The sequence below is a fragment of the Rattus norvegicus genome, chromosome 3 (assembly GCF_036323735.1).
Source record: "Rattus norvegicus strain BN/NHsdMcwi chromosome 3, GRCr8, whole genome shotgun sequence".
Taxonomy (NCBI): Eukaryota; Metazoa; Chordata; class Mammalia; order Rodentia; family Muridae; genus Rattus; species Rattus norvegicus.
Window position 1 is genome coordinate 91,175,027 of NC_086021.1, and position 16,283 is coordinate 91,191,309.

Below are 16,283 nucleotides of genomic sequence, written 5' to 3' on the forward strand. Positions count from 1 at the left end.
TTACTTTATCAAATAGGATCAAACTTAGAGTCGGGCATTTACTAAGTAAGGTATTATTTTATTTAGCTTCCACCCCAGCCCAAACGATTATTTTTATTTCTATTTTGGAAAGGTCATTTGAGATCTACCTGTTATTAAATTAACTCAGAAATTTCATGAAAATAGCAACAATGTTCCTCTCTTTAGTTTTAAAGGCATTGGAAGGTTCCATATGTAATGCTGAACCATTTCATACTTTCACCTGAGTTTTCTCTTTATCACACTTAAACTCGTATAACTCTTCAGATAGTATATATTCTATTTACCAGTATATTTTTTAAATCCAAAAAAAATCTAGTTTGAGACTTTAGCCTGTAGTTTCTTCTCTTGTGCATTAACAAGCAGTTTTTTTATGTTTTAAATTTTTCATTAGATATATTTCTTTACTTACATTTCAAATATTATCCCCCTTCCTGATTTCCTGTCCACAAGCCCCCATTCCCTCCCCTCCCCCTCCCCCATACGGGTATTCCCCCTAAGACCCAACTATCACATAGCTCTTCATTTGCCGTAGAGACGAAACTTCTTGATGGCGGATGAGAACTATACAAGGATCACAGAATTCATTTTCATTGGCTTGAGATACCACGCTAAGCTTCAGGTCTTCCTGTTCCTGCTCTTTCTTCTTTTTTACCTGGTTACTATGACTGGAAACTTGGGTATGATCATTCTCATCCGAGTAGACTCTCGTCTTCACACTCCTATGTACTTTTTCCTCAGCCACCTGTCCTTTGTGGACATCTGCTTCTCATCAGTCGTGGGCCCCAAGATGCTCATGGACTTCTTCGCAGATAGAAAAGTTATCTCTTTTCTGGGCTGTGTCTTACAGCAATGGTTCTTTGGGTTCTTTGTGGCCATCGAGTGCCTTCTCTTGGCATCCATGGCCTATGACCGCTATGTCGCCATCTGTAATCCCCTGTTGTATTCAGTAGCCATGTCCCAGAGACTCTGCATACAGCTGGTGGTCGGACCGTATGCTGTTGGCTTTTTCAACACCATGACTCACACAACAGCTGCTTTCCGACTTCCCTTTTGCGGCTCTAACATTATCAATCACTTCTTCTGTGACATGTCTCCTATCCTTTCCCTCATCTGTGCTGACATACGGATCAACAAACTGTTGGTTTTCGTTGTGGCAGGAGCTGTATTAGTTGTCAGTAGCACCACCATCATAATTTCCTACTTTCACATCCTCATCGCTATCCTGAGGATCCGCTCGGCTGAAGGGAGGAGGAAAGCCTTCTCTACCTGCTCCTCCCATGTTACAGCAGTTTCCATTTTGTACGGGACTCTCTTCTTCATCTACGTGCGTCCAAGTGCCATTTCTTCTCTGGACCTCAATAAGGTGGTGTCTGTGTTCTACACAGCTGTGATTCCCATGCTTAACCCGCTCATCTACAGTCTGAGGAATAAAGAGGTGAAAGCGGCCATGGGCAGGACAGTAGCCAAGGCCAAAGTTTTCCTCAAAAATTAAATTGTTATCTGGATCACAGAATACATTCAAAGCAAAGTTTCCAGACATGGTCTAATCCACTGAGACATTGTAATTGACGTCTTTTTATCTTTCTGTGTGGCTTTTATTTTACTACATAAAATTCATCTTATTTCAGTAAATAAAGCTTTATTTCATCATGTAATTATGAATGTAACTTTCTACTTGAGCACAGTATTCTTTCCCTTAAATACGTTATTTTTGAAAGTAATATAAAATCTAAGAAATAGAAGAGCAAGCAGATGAGTCCGACATTGTAGCATGTACATCCCCAGATTTTATATGTGAAATTGAAAATAACAAGCAGAGTGCTTTGCTTAGCTTGAAAGTAATTGGAATGAAGTAATTTCCTCAGCTATTCAACTTTATGCCCGTATAATCTATTTTCATGCTGGTTTATTTATTCCATATAAAAACAAATAAACAATAGTCGTTGAAGTTTATAGACACTTTGAACAACTTTCTGCTAACTTGAAACCATTGAAGAGTTCCAAAATGGAATAGGAGCTGGATTTGATCAAGATGTCACAGATGTATGTATGCAATTTGCAAAGCATAAAAAGAAACCTGGCAATTTTGAAAAGATAAAATTATGCCCGAGAGTGATTTCTGGTGTAAATCAGAATCTATGATTATTTTTAATTTTGCTAATTAGAAATGGTATAAAATAAACAATTATGTCAACCATATGCTGATTAACAAGATCTATAGCTGAGTAAATAAAAATACATGGAGCCTGCTGTAGTGGGCTACAAGTCAAAACTAGGCAGTAGATTTATCTCAAGCCCTGCCCACAAGGGTTTCACAATGAGGTTTTTTGAGTATCTGTGTCCCTTGTCAGGAGCCACTGATGGAAAAATCAATGGTGAGATGATGGAAATCATCCTGGTCCTTTTTTCTCCAGAGGGCAGTGGGACATGCTTTGTGCTTGCTTGCTTTCTTTTCTTTTTTTCTTTCTTTCTTCCTTCCTTCCTTCCTTCCTTCCTTCCTTCCTTCCTTCCTTCCTTTCTTTCTTTCTTTCTTTCTTTCTTTCTTTCTTTTTACAGTTCAGTTGTTGCCCATCTCCTGGTCCATCCTCCCACAGTTCCTCATTCCATTCCTCCTCCCACCTGTCTCCAAGATGATGTTCCCATTACCCCCAACCCTCTACACCCTGGTGCCTCATGTTCCCCTTTCCTCTTCCCATCTCCAATCCCACCTAGGTCGCCTCCTCTTTCTGTGTCCCATGGTTACCTTTTTCCCCTCCCAAGTGTGACTGAAGCATCCTCATCCCTTCTGCTTGTTTACCTTCTTGAGTTCTGTGGATTGTATTCTGGGTATTCTGTATTTCTGCTTTTTGGCAAATATCCACTTATTAGTGAGTATATACCAGGCATGTCCTTTTCTGTCTGAGTGACCTCACTCAGTATATTTTCTAGCTCCATCCATTTGTCAGCAAAACTCATGATGTCCTCATTAATAGCTACATAGTATCTATTGTGTAAATAAACCACATTTTCTGTATCCATTCTTTTATTGTGAGACATCTAGATTGTTTCCAGCTTCTGGCTATCACAGAAAAGACCACTCTGAACATAATGGAGCATGTGCCCTTGTGGTATGGTAGGGCATCGTTTGTTTATATGCTCAAGAGTGGTATAGCTGGTTTTTCAGTAGATCTATTTCCAATTTTCTGAGGAACTTCTAGATGGATTTCCAGAGTGGTTGTACCAGTTTGCAATCCCACCAGAAATGAAGGAGTAATCCTCTTTCTCTACATCCTTGTGAAACAACACATACTTTCACCTGAGTTTTTGATCTTAGCCATTCTGATGGTATAAGGTAGAAAGGAAGCACACTTTGAGTTTTCGATCACTATAAATAAAGCACTTTACTAGGATTGAGAATAGAATGCCTTCTGTTCCAATTGGTTGATCATTCTTTCCCAGGAACTGCAGATCCAGACAAAGAGATTTTGATGTCTTTGACAGTAATTCCCATCAACAATAAGATCGCCTATAGAGGATAGGACCTACATACACTTTACACTAGTAAATAAAAGAAAAGCAGCTTCTACAGCTAGGAAGATGGCTCAGTGGGTAGAATACCTGAACTCAGATCTCCAGATCCACATAAAGCTGATACAGAATTTTACATCTGTGATGCTGGCTTTTTGAGAAGTGAGGAGAGAACTTGAAGTTTGTAGGTCAGCTAATCAGCCATGCAGAATGGTAAACAATAATAGGAAACTCTATTATTAAACAATAATAGCAAACAAAATGGAAGATGAATCCTGATAGCTGAGGTTCTCTTCTGAACTTCCCCCATGTACAGTAGCTTGGACACACATACGAATGCATGCATGCATGCACTCACACACACACACACACACACACACACACACACACACACACACATGCACACGCACACGCACACAGATCACTCACTCACAAGTTGGGTGATGATTTAGAAGAGCTTCCAGGTAAAGCAAATGCATCTGGAATAGCCCTCATGGTTCCAGGATATTTGGTGATATTTCTAAGTCTCAGGCTAAGGTATAGCTACTTTGGCAGGATTTGCATTTGTACCATTTTGGCACCATCTTTTTCTTCCTTTCCTTGGATAAGAAAAATAACCATTTACACTCAGCAATTTGCATTCTGCTTCCAGGAAACTATGCTTCATTTTGTCTGAAACACATCCTTCCTCAATCCTCCATCACTGAATTTCTGCACCAAATTAGGGTTCTAGATGTACCTTCTTGTCTGCTTTGAGTGACTAGCAATTGAATTTCTAATCACTGAGTTTAGTGTTGTGAAGTACATTCATATGCTGGATATATTTGTCTATGGTTTAAAAGAGGAGATATACAATGTTTTTTTAAAGATTTATTTATTCATTTATTATATATAAGTACACTGTAGCTGTCTTCAGATACACCAGAAGAGGACATCGGATCTCCTTACAGATGGTTGTGAGCCACCATGTGGTTGCTGGGAATTGAACTCAGGACCTCTGGAAGAGCAGTCGGGTGCTCTTAACCGCTGAGCCATCTCTCCAGCCCATACAATGTTATTTATAAAAAAAAAATCCCTCAAACAAAGCAAAAGAAATAAAATAAAAGCTTCTTTGCTAACTTAACCAGCCAGCCATTCCCACACTGGTTACTGGGGAGACTCAGGAATCATGTTCACTGGGGTGACAAGGATAGTAAGGTACAGTTTTAGGATCATTTGAGGGATGGTTGGTTCAACCAGCAAGGCCAATGACCTACTCTGAGACTCCAATGGTGCTCTTTAATTCTCCCCCCACGGCACTTTGATCTTGGCATTTTGTGGAGGTGAGAGTCACATGGAAGAAACAGGTTTTTAAATTTGGTTTATGGGTGGGTTGTTGTCCTTATCTCTCCACTGAGAGTCCTGCTTGACTACAGGAGGTGGCCTCTATGAGTTCCATGTTCCCACAGTTAGGCATCTCAGCTGATGTTACCAATATTGACTCCTTAGGGGCCTCTCCTATCCCCTGATCCTGTGCTCATTTCCCTTCCTCTTCCAGTCTTCTCAACTTCCCTTTCTCCTTCTGCCTCTTATGACTATTTTGTTCTAAGTGGAATTCAAGCATCCTCACTTGGGCCCTCTTTTTTGTTTAACTTCTTTGGCTCTGTGGGGTATATTATGGGTATTTTCTGCTTTTTGGCTCATATCCACTTATCAGTGAGTACATGTCATTCATATACTTTTGGGTCTGGCTTACCTCACTTGGGATGATATTTTCTAGTTCCACCCATTTTCCTGAAAACTTGATGATGTCATTGTTTTTAATAATTGAATAGTATTCCGTTGTGTAAATGAAACACATTTTATGTATCCATTCTTTGGTTGAGGGATATCTGGGTTGTTTTCAGTTTGGAGCTCTTACAAATGTCATTATGGTATGGTGGAGCCTCGTTTTTGGGTATACCTGGGGTCTTCAGGAAGAAATATTTCCAATAAGGATTCTGACCCACTCCACATTTGTCCTGTCTAAAAAAATGCAAGGACAAAGACGGAGCAGAGATCAAAAGGCTAACCAATAACTAGCCCAACTTGAAACCTGTCCCATCAGCAAGCACCAACCCCTAACTATTAATGATACTCTGCTATGCTTGCAGACAGGAGACTAGCATAACTGTCCTTTGAGAGGTTCTACCTAGGAGCTGACTGAAACAGATTCAGAGGCCCAAACACTGGATAGAGGTTGGGGACTTTTCTCAAAGAGTGGTGGGAAGGATTGAAGGCCTTGAAGGGGATGAGAACCTCACAGAAAGACCAACAGAGTCAACTAATTAGGACCCCTGGGAGCTCTCAGAGACTGATCTACCAAGTAAGGAAAACACACAGGCTGGGAAAAGTCCCTCTGGCACATATGTAGCAGATGTAGCTCAGTCTCCATGTTGGTCCCCCAAGAACTGGAGTGGAGGATCTTCTTAAAGCTGGAGCCTGACTGTGGTATCCATCTGTTCCCCAACAGGGCTACCTTGTCTGACTTCAGTAGGAGATGTGCCTAATCTGGCAGAGACTTGATGCACCAGGGTGGGGATTTCCAGGGGCTTGGGCACTGTCTCAGAGTAGAAGGGGAGGAGGGATATGGGGGAAGGGACTCTGAGGAGGGAACGTGGAGGGGGAGGGGCACCATTTGGAATGTAAATAAATAAATAAATAAATATAAAAATGGATTGTTTAAAGATTTCTGGGTGTGGGTGATACTGTCCTTATGGCATGTGCCACACACTATCTTGATAATATGGTTGCACAGACAAAGACTAAAAACAAAGAAAGTAATAAATTTACCTCTGTGATATAAATGTCTACAAAAGAATCCCATTACATTATTATAATTCTCACTAAAAAACTCTTAATTTTAACTGTAAATCTAAGTACCTGCAGCCAAGACACATGAATGCATTTTCTAATCGCCTTTTAAGTTTAGGCTTTTTACCATGTAATCAATGCTAACCAGTGGCAAATCTTTAGTTAAAAATGAATGATTTTGTTTTCAAATCTCCTTTGGTTATTGCTATCCGATTAAGTGCTAATCGATAATATTTGTGAGTACTGCTGGGAAATGCTAGATTTTTGTGTTAATATTTCTATCCCAGACATATTTTGATTATCTGAAGTGTGGATGATTGCATTGCTTATAGGATGTGTCATGGTCATTTTGGATTGCAGCATCCCGGTATTTCCTACCTCCCCCTTTGCGATGTTCCTTGACCTTTAGGTTAATAAAGATTCATTCAAGATAACTTTATATCCCGACCTTTTACCAATTTAGTTTAGACACTAATATTTTAGTATACGAAACTTTCCTACTCTGATATTACTACATCTGGCCATTAGATGGCAGCATCAGCATAGAAACCACAATAAAATGGCCCAGTCTTGCTTCCATTTGTTCTTATAGCAAAAGGAAGATGACAGGCTTGAAGAAATCTTCCAAAGACTGAAAATTGATTTATGGGGACTGAGGGATCATAGGAAAGTTTACAGTGTGCCTGTGTGCATTGATTCCCCAAGGAAAGTCCAGTACTTTCGTTGGCTTATAAACTTTCATTGACACAGAAACATCTAATCCTCACTAATGGATTTTGACATTCATTCCTTCTGATTGCAGAACTAGTTATAGATAAAGAGTTTCCTATGGTACACAACAGAGTTTGATTATGTGCATCCTAGAGACACATAGTTCAGCTCTGATTCATCTAATATCCTTACAGACCTGCTCTTATTAGAAAAAAGCAGATTACAAAAAAAAAAAAAAACCAACCAAAAAAACCAAAAAACAAAACAAAACAAAACAAAAAAACCAAAACCAAAACCAAAACAAAAACAAAAAACTTTGGTAACTTAACTGCAAATACCTTTCCTAGTTGGCTCTTTTTTACTTCTAAGTGCACAAAAAGTTTGTTTCTCTTTTATTGCTCTTTCCAAACTTGATTATTAGAATGTTTGCTTTATTTTCCTATTTTTTTCAGAAGTTTTCATCATTCAGGAACTTGAATACATCCTTATTTTGAAATAGCCTTCTTCGTGTGGCAATGCACGTAAAACAATAAAGGAGGTGGTTGGCCTTCATCCCTTGGTGGCGTTCCTGTTTTCAGTAGTTCTTTCTCACTTATGTTCATCTACCAAATACATAATGCAAATAAAAAGTGAAAATACTGACATCTGTTGAACTCTTAAAATATATGTTCAGCATAAAAATATAGAAAAAAACTAGAAGAGGCAGTGTTGTAATAACTGAAAACAATTTTGTTTCAAGACAACACTGTAAAGTAGAAATCTTCTGGGATACTGAGACTGACTGTGATTTGTAGGTGTCACTGGCTTCACAAACCTTCCTGGATAAGCAGAACAAAACAAAACAACTCAGCAGTTGTCAAATTATATTCTGCTCAATTTTCAATCACTACTTTCCTGTCATCAAAATGCCTACTTCACTTTTGTGTTGTACTAGGAAAGATAACTAAGAGCAACATTGATTTTATTCATTCTTTTCTGCATCATGGATTTGATTCTAATATTTATTTAGGTAAAACATTTATTGTTGCTTTTATTTATTACTGATACTTACTTATTACTAATGGATTTTTAGTGCCCTGTTACTGTTTTCTGTTTTTCTTATCTACTTCAGTGGCAGTTAATCTTTTTTGGTTTTGTTAACAGTTATAGGATAATCTGGCAAATACACTTTTAGATGCATATGCGAATTTTTTTGGAAGGAGGGGTTTCATACCATTATGGATTGTAGCATAAAACCAGAAACCAAAACCAAAACAAAGGGGAAAATCAAAACAAAAACTAAAGCAAAACAGAACAAAACGAAATAAAATCCACAACTGTCTGTCCTTAAATTCCTTTCGTCAGGTGTTTGTCCCAGCCAGGAGAAAAGGAACTCATACGATTTCCTTGTAAAATATTTCATATGTATTAAGTTGAACTTCTCAATTAAAATGAAATATTGGCTAAGGATGTAGCTCATTTGGTAAAGTGTTCATGAACAATGCATGTAGCTTTGGGCTCAATACCAGCACCATATAAAGCTAGCTTGGTGACACATACTTTTAATCCCAGCACTTATTGTTACATTGTTACATCTATATCAATATCTTTATCTATATCTCTATATATATCATAGTCTCATCAGGATGTATGTATATTAGAACTATATTAAAATATATTATATAATTATTGTATAACTATACATAGTATATTAGAATATACATTACATATAGTATTACTCAATATGTACATGTTTTAGAGTGACCACTTGGGATTGAATAACATATCCTAGGCTTTTGCTCCACAGAAAACTTATGGTTTTTTTCAACAGCCATTGACTGCCTAAAGCTATTTATCTAGGGAAGGGGCCTTGAAATACAGAATACCCAGAATACAATGCACAGAATTCAAGGTTAACAAGCCAAAGGGACCAAGTGAGGATGCTTCCATCCCACTTGGGAGAAGAAAGCAGAGGGCAGATCAAAGGAGGAAATTGGGTGGGAGAAGGGAAGGAAAGGGACAGGGGAAGTGGGGAACATGATCAGGTATTGCCTGGGCTGGGGTGGGGCGTGGGGTCATTACCAGGAGTGAAACCCTGAGGGCCAACAGAATAAATGGAAATATACAACTGCAGGAGTTGTGTGGTGGGGGAACCCTCTAGAATATACCAGAGATCTGGAAGGTTAGAGAATCTGTAGACTCAAAGGGAGGGACGTTAGATGACCAATAGTGGTGAGATGTAACTTTCAGAATCTATCTATAGTAGAAAGACAGGGCATCAAGTAGAGGGATGGGGTTGCCATTCCACAGTCAAAAACTCTGACGCAGAGTTGTTGTCCAAAAGAACTGCAGGGACAAAAGTGGAGAAGAGACTGAGAGAAAGGAGATCCAGTGACAGGCCCAAACTAGGACCCATCTCACAGGGATGCTCCAAGGCCTGACACTATTACTGATTCTATGATATATATATAGGAGCATAGCATAGCTATCCTCTGATAGGACCAACCAGCACCTATCTGAGACAGAAGCAGATGCTTACATCCAACCAATGATCTGAAGTCAGGGACAACTGTGGTTGAATTAGGGAAAGGCTGGAAGAAGTTGAGGAGGGAGCATCCCATAGGAAGACCAGCAATCTCAACAAGACTGGATTGCCGACATCTCTAAGACACTTAGCCACCAACCAGGCAGCATATACTAGTAGGCCCAAAGCTGCTGATACATATACAGCAGAGGACTGCCTGGTCTGGCCTCAATGAGGTAAGAGGCACCTAGCCCTTGAGAGAGTTCAGACTCTAGGGAATGGGAGGCCTAGCTGGGCGTGGGGGATTGTGGGGTTGTGGGGACATCCTCTTTGAGATGGAGAAGGAGGAATGGGATGAGGAACTGTTGGAGGGCAGAATGGGAGTGGGGTGACTGGGCTCTAAAAGAAAGATTAAGATTAAAAACTTAAAAGATTTCTATTATGCAAGTTGGCATATCAACTGGTGTGGTGTTCTTATTATACAAGTCTTGTTCAGGGACTATATAGTTGAATTTCATGGATATAGCATCCTTGTCACGTCTAGAAGAAACTACATCACAACAGACATCCCTCTGCCTCTTACAATCCCTTCAGTACTTGTACATTATCCCTGAAGCTTAGGTGTAAGGGTTGTGTTGAGGGTACCCTACATTCAATAGTTCTCTACATGCTGATTAGTTGTGGATTTCTGAAATAGTTTCTGTTTGCTGTAAAAAGGAACTTCTCTAGTGGAAGGTGAGAACGATACTTATATCTATGTCTAGAGATTTGGAGTGCAGCCTTTGCAAAACTTAAGACTGAACCTCTGTATGGCTTGTCAGCCTTTTTTTTTGTCATCTCTTGATTCTGTTTGTAAATGTTAATTCTATCTGATTATTGTTTTGCTAGATGTTCCTTAGGATTGATCTTTTAGCTGCCAAACCAAGCAATGAATTAACTTATATGCAAAGAGGCACTCTACTTTTGCTTGCTGAAGTAGTTCTAACCTTGTATTGATTTATTATTAAGAATAGAATTTTTGTTCTAAATGTGTTGCCTACAACGCCAGTGGGTTTCTCAAATGCTGATAAACAGGGATTTGGAATGGACTCACTTTGTTAGTTTCTTTACCTGTCATTATGTTCAACAAAGTATCTTTGGCCCACATGTTATGGAAAGAAAAACTAGATAATTAATACTGCATGCTTGAGTATGTGTGTTCTATTATGCATATATGTGCACACGACAGAGGACAAATTTGGCTGTTTTCCTCTATCAGCCTCCACCTTAACTTTTGAGTCAGTTTTTCAGTGAGTTTGCGCCTCTAATTTCAGCAACCCTGGCTGATTAGCAAGCACTGGGGATCTGATTTTGTCAACCCCACCGCCCTGGGATTACAGTCATGTGCTACAGGACCTAACTTTTAGTGTGTGCTAATGATCCAAACACATTCTCATGCTTGCAGCTGAGAAAGAGCCTGGGGCTGAGAATGGCAAAGGAATCTGTACCATGGTGACCTTTCCATTGAATTTTTCTGTCTTAGGCACACCCTAAGTACATTATCTTGTGCAGTTTTTCAATGATGATTTCCATTGCTAAGTTCCTTTCACACAGAGAGAATGAGAATTCTAGACTTTAAAACAGTTGCTCCAGATCAAAAGCTCTTCTGAGCAGGATCATCTGGAAGGATTTCTGATCTTTCATGTAATGGAGATATGAATTGTATTTTTCAACTTCATCTTTCAGTTTTTAATATTTGACCTGCTGGTTGTTGTGGAATTGAACGCGTTGTGTTCAGTTTTATTTGTTTGTTGGGTGAAGAAGGATCTAAAGCCCAGATTCAGGACATAAGTTAATGAACCAATGATATTGCAGCCTGGCCCCTCTCCCCTTCATCAATCTGCAATCGTCAGCAATGCAATCTTTGCCATCTGCCAAATCCTTGGAGATGACTTCAGAACCAAACGGCAATTAACATCCAGGAAGTTTTCTAACTTAAAATTGCCCTGATTAATTGGTTCCTCTGAAACTTGTTTAGAACTGTGAAAGATCATTTCTTAAGTTTGGTAATTATTTGCCTCTGAGCACCCAATCAGTCTTAATGAAGCTCAAGGTATCTTGTTAGAAAGATCTGTAGCAATGTTTATCTTTGGAGACCCACTTCTACACTGGGAAGATGAGTTTAAATTAATGGTTTCTCTGGAGCATTAAGTCCTGTAGCTCAGGTTCCAACTTCATGTAAAGTTTTATCTAGTCATGAAAACATTTGAATAAAAATTTAGCCCACTGTGAGCTGTGCTATTCCTTTCCTTTAAGTGAGAAAAGTAAAAATAATGAATGGGGGAATTAATCTGTTCTTCTACACAGAATAAGTTACAACCACAAACTGCTTTAGGACCTGACCATTCTGATGTTTTAGAGCAATGGTACGTGTTCTCAGAAAGGCAGGTTGTAAAGGGCTTGAAGAAAAGGATGGCAAATACATTAGGGAGGAAGAAACGAAGGTACGGAGGGGAGAGGAGACAGGAAAGCAAGCTCAAAGATGTGAAACTGGAAAGAGAATATTAAACATTTTATGATTAACACATATTTTTGTAAAGGAGTTAACATTCTAAAGATGAAAAATTATATTGTGATGACTTTGAAACTTCTGATATGGAAGTGAGGAGATTATTTTACATGACAGCCATTATTTCCTGATGAAGCCAGTAAGTAGAGGAAATAGCTTTGATCTCTCAGGGGAATATAAACTTGCTTGCCTTCCTCTATTCATTTTACATTTTTCTTTACATGCTTATGTGTAAGTTTATCTAGATATTTACTGGGAGAAACATTTCATAAAAGGGATAGATATAAGTTTTCAAAGTATATTTATATATCTATATATTTACAGGCATAAACATATGCACAAATATATTTTATTTATTGTGCTTGAAAAGTCCTTGTTTATACAGACATTTATCACTGCAAACCTGTAAATTAATCTATAGCAGGTCCAGTAATGAAGAGTATGAATATTGATACACTGCTAAGGCCTAAGGGAGAAATAGGAAGCTATGAAACCTTTGTCAGTTATATCGTTCACAAGTATTTTCTTCCATTCTGTAGTTTATCTCTTTTAGTTCAGCATATTCTATTGTCCTACTTTGGGTTTTCAAATCCATAGTACCTAAAAATATCCTTGCCCATGTTAACCATTGAACATTTTTATAATTTGTGTCATTCCATAGTTTATTATTACAGTTATATCTTTAATCCACCAAGAGTTGAATGTTGTATAAGATGAAGGATATGGTCTAATTGTATTTATATCCTTGTAAATACACAATTTTTCCTATACTATTCATTAAAAAGAACTCATTTCTACAATGTGTGGCCATGTCATATTTGAATAGTAGGCTGTATTGAGTTCCTTATTCTGTATATTTTTCTGTTTCTTTAAATGTCGGTTTTAGTGCATTATTTTTAGCATTATTTTTTGGGTTACTATTGCCTGATAGATTCAGTTGCATCAAGCCTAGTCTGGCTCTGATGTCCTTTGTGATTTCATATAAATTGATGCTAATTTTATGTTTTAATAAGGCATGATGTGATAGTTTTCCAGGGATGGTCTTGAATCCAATGACTGTTTTGGGTAACATGAACACTGGAACAATATTAATCATTTACTTCATTAGCAGAGCATATCTTTAAATTTGTTTTTAATCTAGATCTCTTCCTTTAATATTTCATAGTTTATTATTAACAGCATACCTCATTGATTAAACCTTCTCTTAAATACTTTTGAAAGCTACTGCTAAGTGGGGAAAGTTTCTATGCTTTCAAATAGCTTACTATTCAGTGTACGTAGATATTACTGATTTTCATATATTAATTTTCTGACCCCATTCAGAATTTGTTAATTTTTTTCTAACATGTTTTAGTGGATGGTTTGGGATATTTTCTATTTCAGATCATGTTCTCTGTAAATAGAAATAACATTGCATTCTGCTTTACAATTTTCATACTTTTTGTTTCATTTGCTAACTTAATTGTTTTGGCTATGACTTATAGTACTGTGCAGAATAGAATTTGTACATATCAATATCTTTGGATAAGGAATTTGACCCAGTGAAAACTAAGCCAACCAAAAGCACAGTAAAAACCAAACAAGTCCATAAAACGCCTTAAGATATATTTCTCAAAACAAGACCTACTATGTCCAACACATATACAAAAAAACTCAATACATGAGTGGAACAAAACACCACCAGAAGCCATTTCATTGATCTGTCTTTTTTCCCCTGTCATCATAGATGCTTCCTTGGACAACAGATGGGAGTGGGTGCAGAGACTCACAGCCAGAAATTTTGTGGGGTGCTGTGGGGTGAGAAGACATATATGCAGAAGACCTGGTAGAGAGTTATACACAGCACATTCTTGCTGCTTCAGTCTTTGTGAGCCCATATGAACCATGCTTAGTCTTTCGCTTAAGTAATTCAGTGAATTTCCATGGTTTTAGGAATTATTATTTTCTTACTATGCAAAGTGTAAAGTTAAAGCCTTAAGGTGATATTTTAATTCTGGGCATGGTGACCCCATATTCAATTTAAAATGATAGTTTTTTAAAATCAATTTTAGAAGGAAAAAGAAGTTAATAAATTTACAGTTGACATTCTCCTAATAATGGGTAGAATTCTAAAAATGTAATCCTTATGTGAAATATTTTCATTGTAATTTCTGTCCTTAAATCTAATTGTCCTGTGGAAGCAAAATCAAATTTCTCATTCAAAATTGTTAAAATAATTTTTTTGTTATTTTATATAAATTTAATAATCTATCACTTTGCATTTTATTTCACAGAATTGTATTTTATTTAATATTGGGATGTGTGTGTGTATGTGTGTGTGTGTGTGTGTGTGTGTGTGTGCTCCTAATGTCATTGAACACAGACGGAGGTCAGATGACTACTCTAAGAAGTGGGTTCTCTCCTGCCCTTGGTTTTTCTTTTTTTGTTGGGGGGATCTGGGATTTAAAATGGAGTCCTCAGGCTTATGAACAAAAGCCCCTACATGTTGAGCCATCTTACAGGCCATGTGTTATATGAATATACAGTATGGAGTACACACAGACATGAGGAAAGCATAAAGGAACCATAGATTCTGGGTTCCTTAGAAGGGAAATAGCAGGATACACATTATATTAAGTGGGAAATAGGCTAGCAGTGAGGGGGATCTGACTGGGAGTGGGGGAGAAAGGTCAATACAGGAGAAGCAAATTACACCAAAGTTGTTTGATAAAGCTTCAAGCAATCATATTAAATATATTAAATCATGTAATATATTATATTATATATAAATAAATAAATAATATACACATACAGATATATGTACATACATCTATACATGTACATATATTTATACACTGTGCTGGGTAGTTTGATGTCAACTTGACACAAGCTAAAGTCATCTGAGAGGAAAGAACCTCAAGAAAATGCATCTACAAGATCAGGCTACTGACAAGTCTGTAGGGCATCTTCTTATTTAATGGGGAAGGTACCAGACCCTTTTTGGGTGGTGCTATCTCTGGTATGATGGTCCTGGGTTCTATAAGAATGCAGGCTGAACAAGTCATTGGGAGCAAGCAAGTAACACCTCTACATGGCCTCTGCATCAGCTCCTGCCTTCAGCTTCCTGCCCTGCCTGAGTTCTTGTCCTGACTTCCTTCAATGATGAACTAAAATGTGGACATGTAATCCAAATAAACCCTTTCTTCTCCAACTTGGTTTTTGTTCAAGCTACTTTATCACAGCAATAGAAACCCTAAGCAAAACACACACACACACACACACACACACACACACACACACTATCTTAAAGGAAGTTACACTTCTTGGGCTTCCCACAGTACTTCCCACAAGAACCACAGATAATAAAAACAGAAAGAAAGAAAAGAAAGAAAGAAAGAAGGAAAGAAACCCACAGTATCGGCCATGAGAAACTTCCTTTTGAAGGATTGGTCAGGAAAGCCCAGGTGACTCTCAAAACATTATCCATGTATCCCTTGGTTGCATTTTAAGGGCTGATGGTGGGTCCTTAGTGCTGAAGCCTCAGGATATTTAGTACACACAACTTGTGTATAGAACTGTATCTGACCTAAAAGAATCTTTTGTGTGGTCTATCTTTCATGGTACCAAAAATTACCATAAAAGTTATAGGAAGGAAGTGATTAGAATCCTAACTTGCTCCAACTTCCATGAACAACACTTATAACCAACAATTACCAACATGGCAAGTTATACATAAAGGTACAAACATTGGCATTCACATGCTGTTGAAAACCAATAGCTGTCCAACTGGCCTAAAGACCCAATCAGCAGGAGGAAAGTCTTGTATAGTACTAGAAACCTAACTAGCTTCCCTGGGCTAGTGGGGCCATGGACCTTAGAATAGAATATACTATCACCATTTTTGCTAGAAGATCACAATTATCTACTATATTTACAAATCTTATACCCATAGATAAGTATAGTTAATCATTCAAAGAAGCTTCACTTTCCAGCAAATGAAAACTATCCCAGAAAGCCATAACAAGATACAATGGATTCATTTCCATCACAGCTCTCGCTCAGGGAGTATTTTAAAGAAGAATGCAGAAAGATTGTAAAAACCAGAATACCAGGAAATCTGCCACAAAACAGTCTCTCCTAGAGGTGTTTTCATAAACAATACTGGAACAATGGAAATATCAA

The 16,283-nt window shown here is 37.9% G+C and overlaps 1 protein-coding gene across 1 annotated transcript; it reads left to right on the plus strand.

Moving 5' to 3' along the window:
• Positions 1–568: 568 nt before the first annotated feature.
• Or5g9 (olfactory receptor family 5 subfamily G member 9) lies at positions 569–1,513 on the plus strand. The gene has a single exon (NM_001000289.1). The coding sequence runs from the start codon at positions 569–571 to the stop codon at positions 1,511–1,513; it is 945 nt and encodes a 314-aa protein (NP_001000289.1).
• The last annotated feature ends 14,770 nt before the right edge of the window (positions 1,514–16,283 follow it).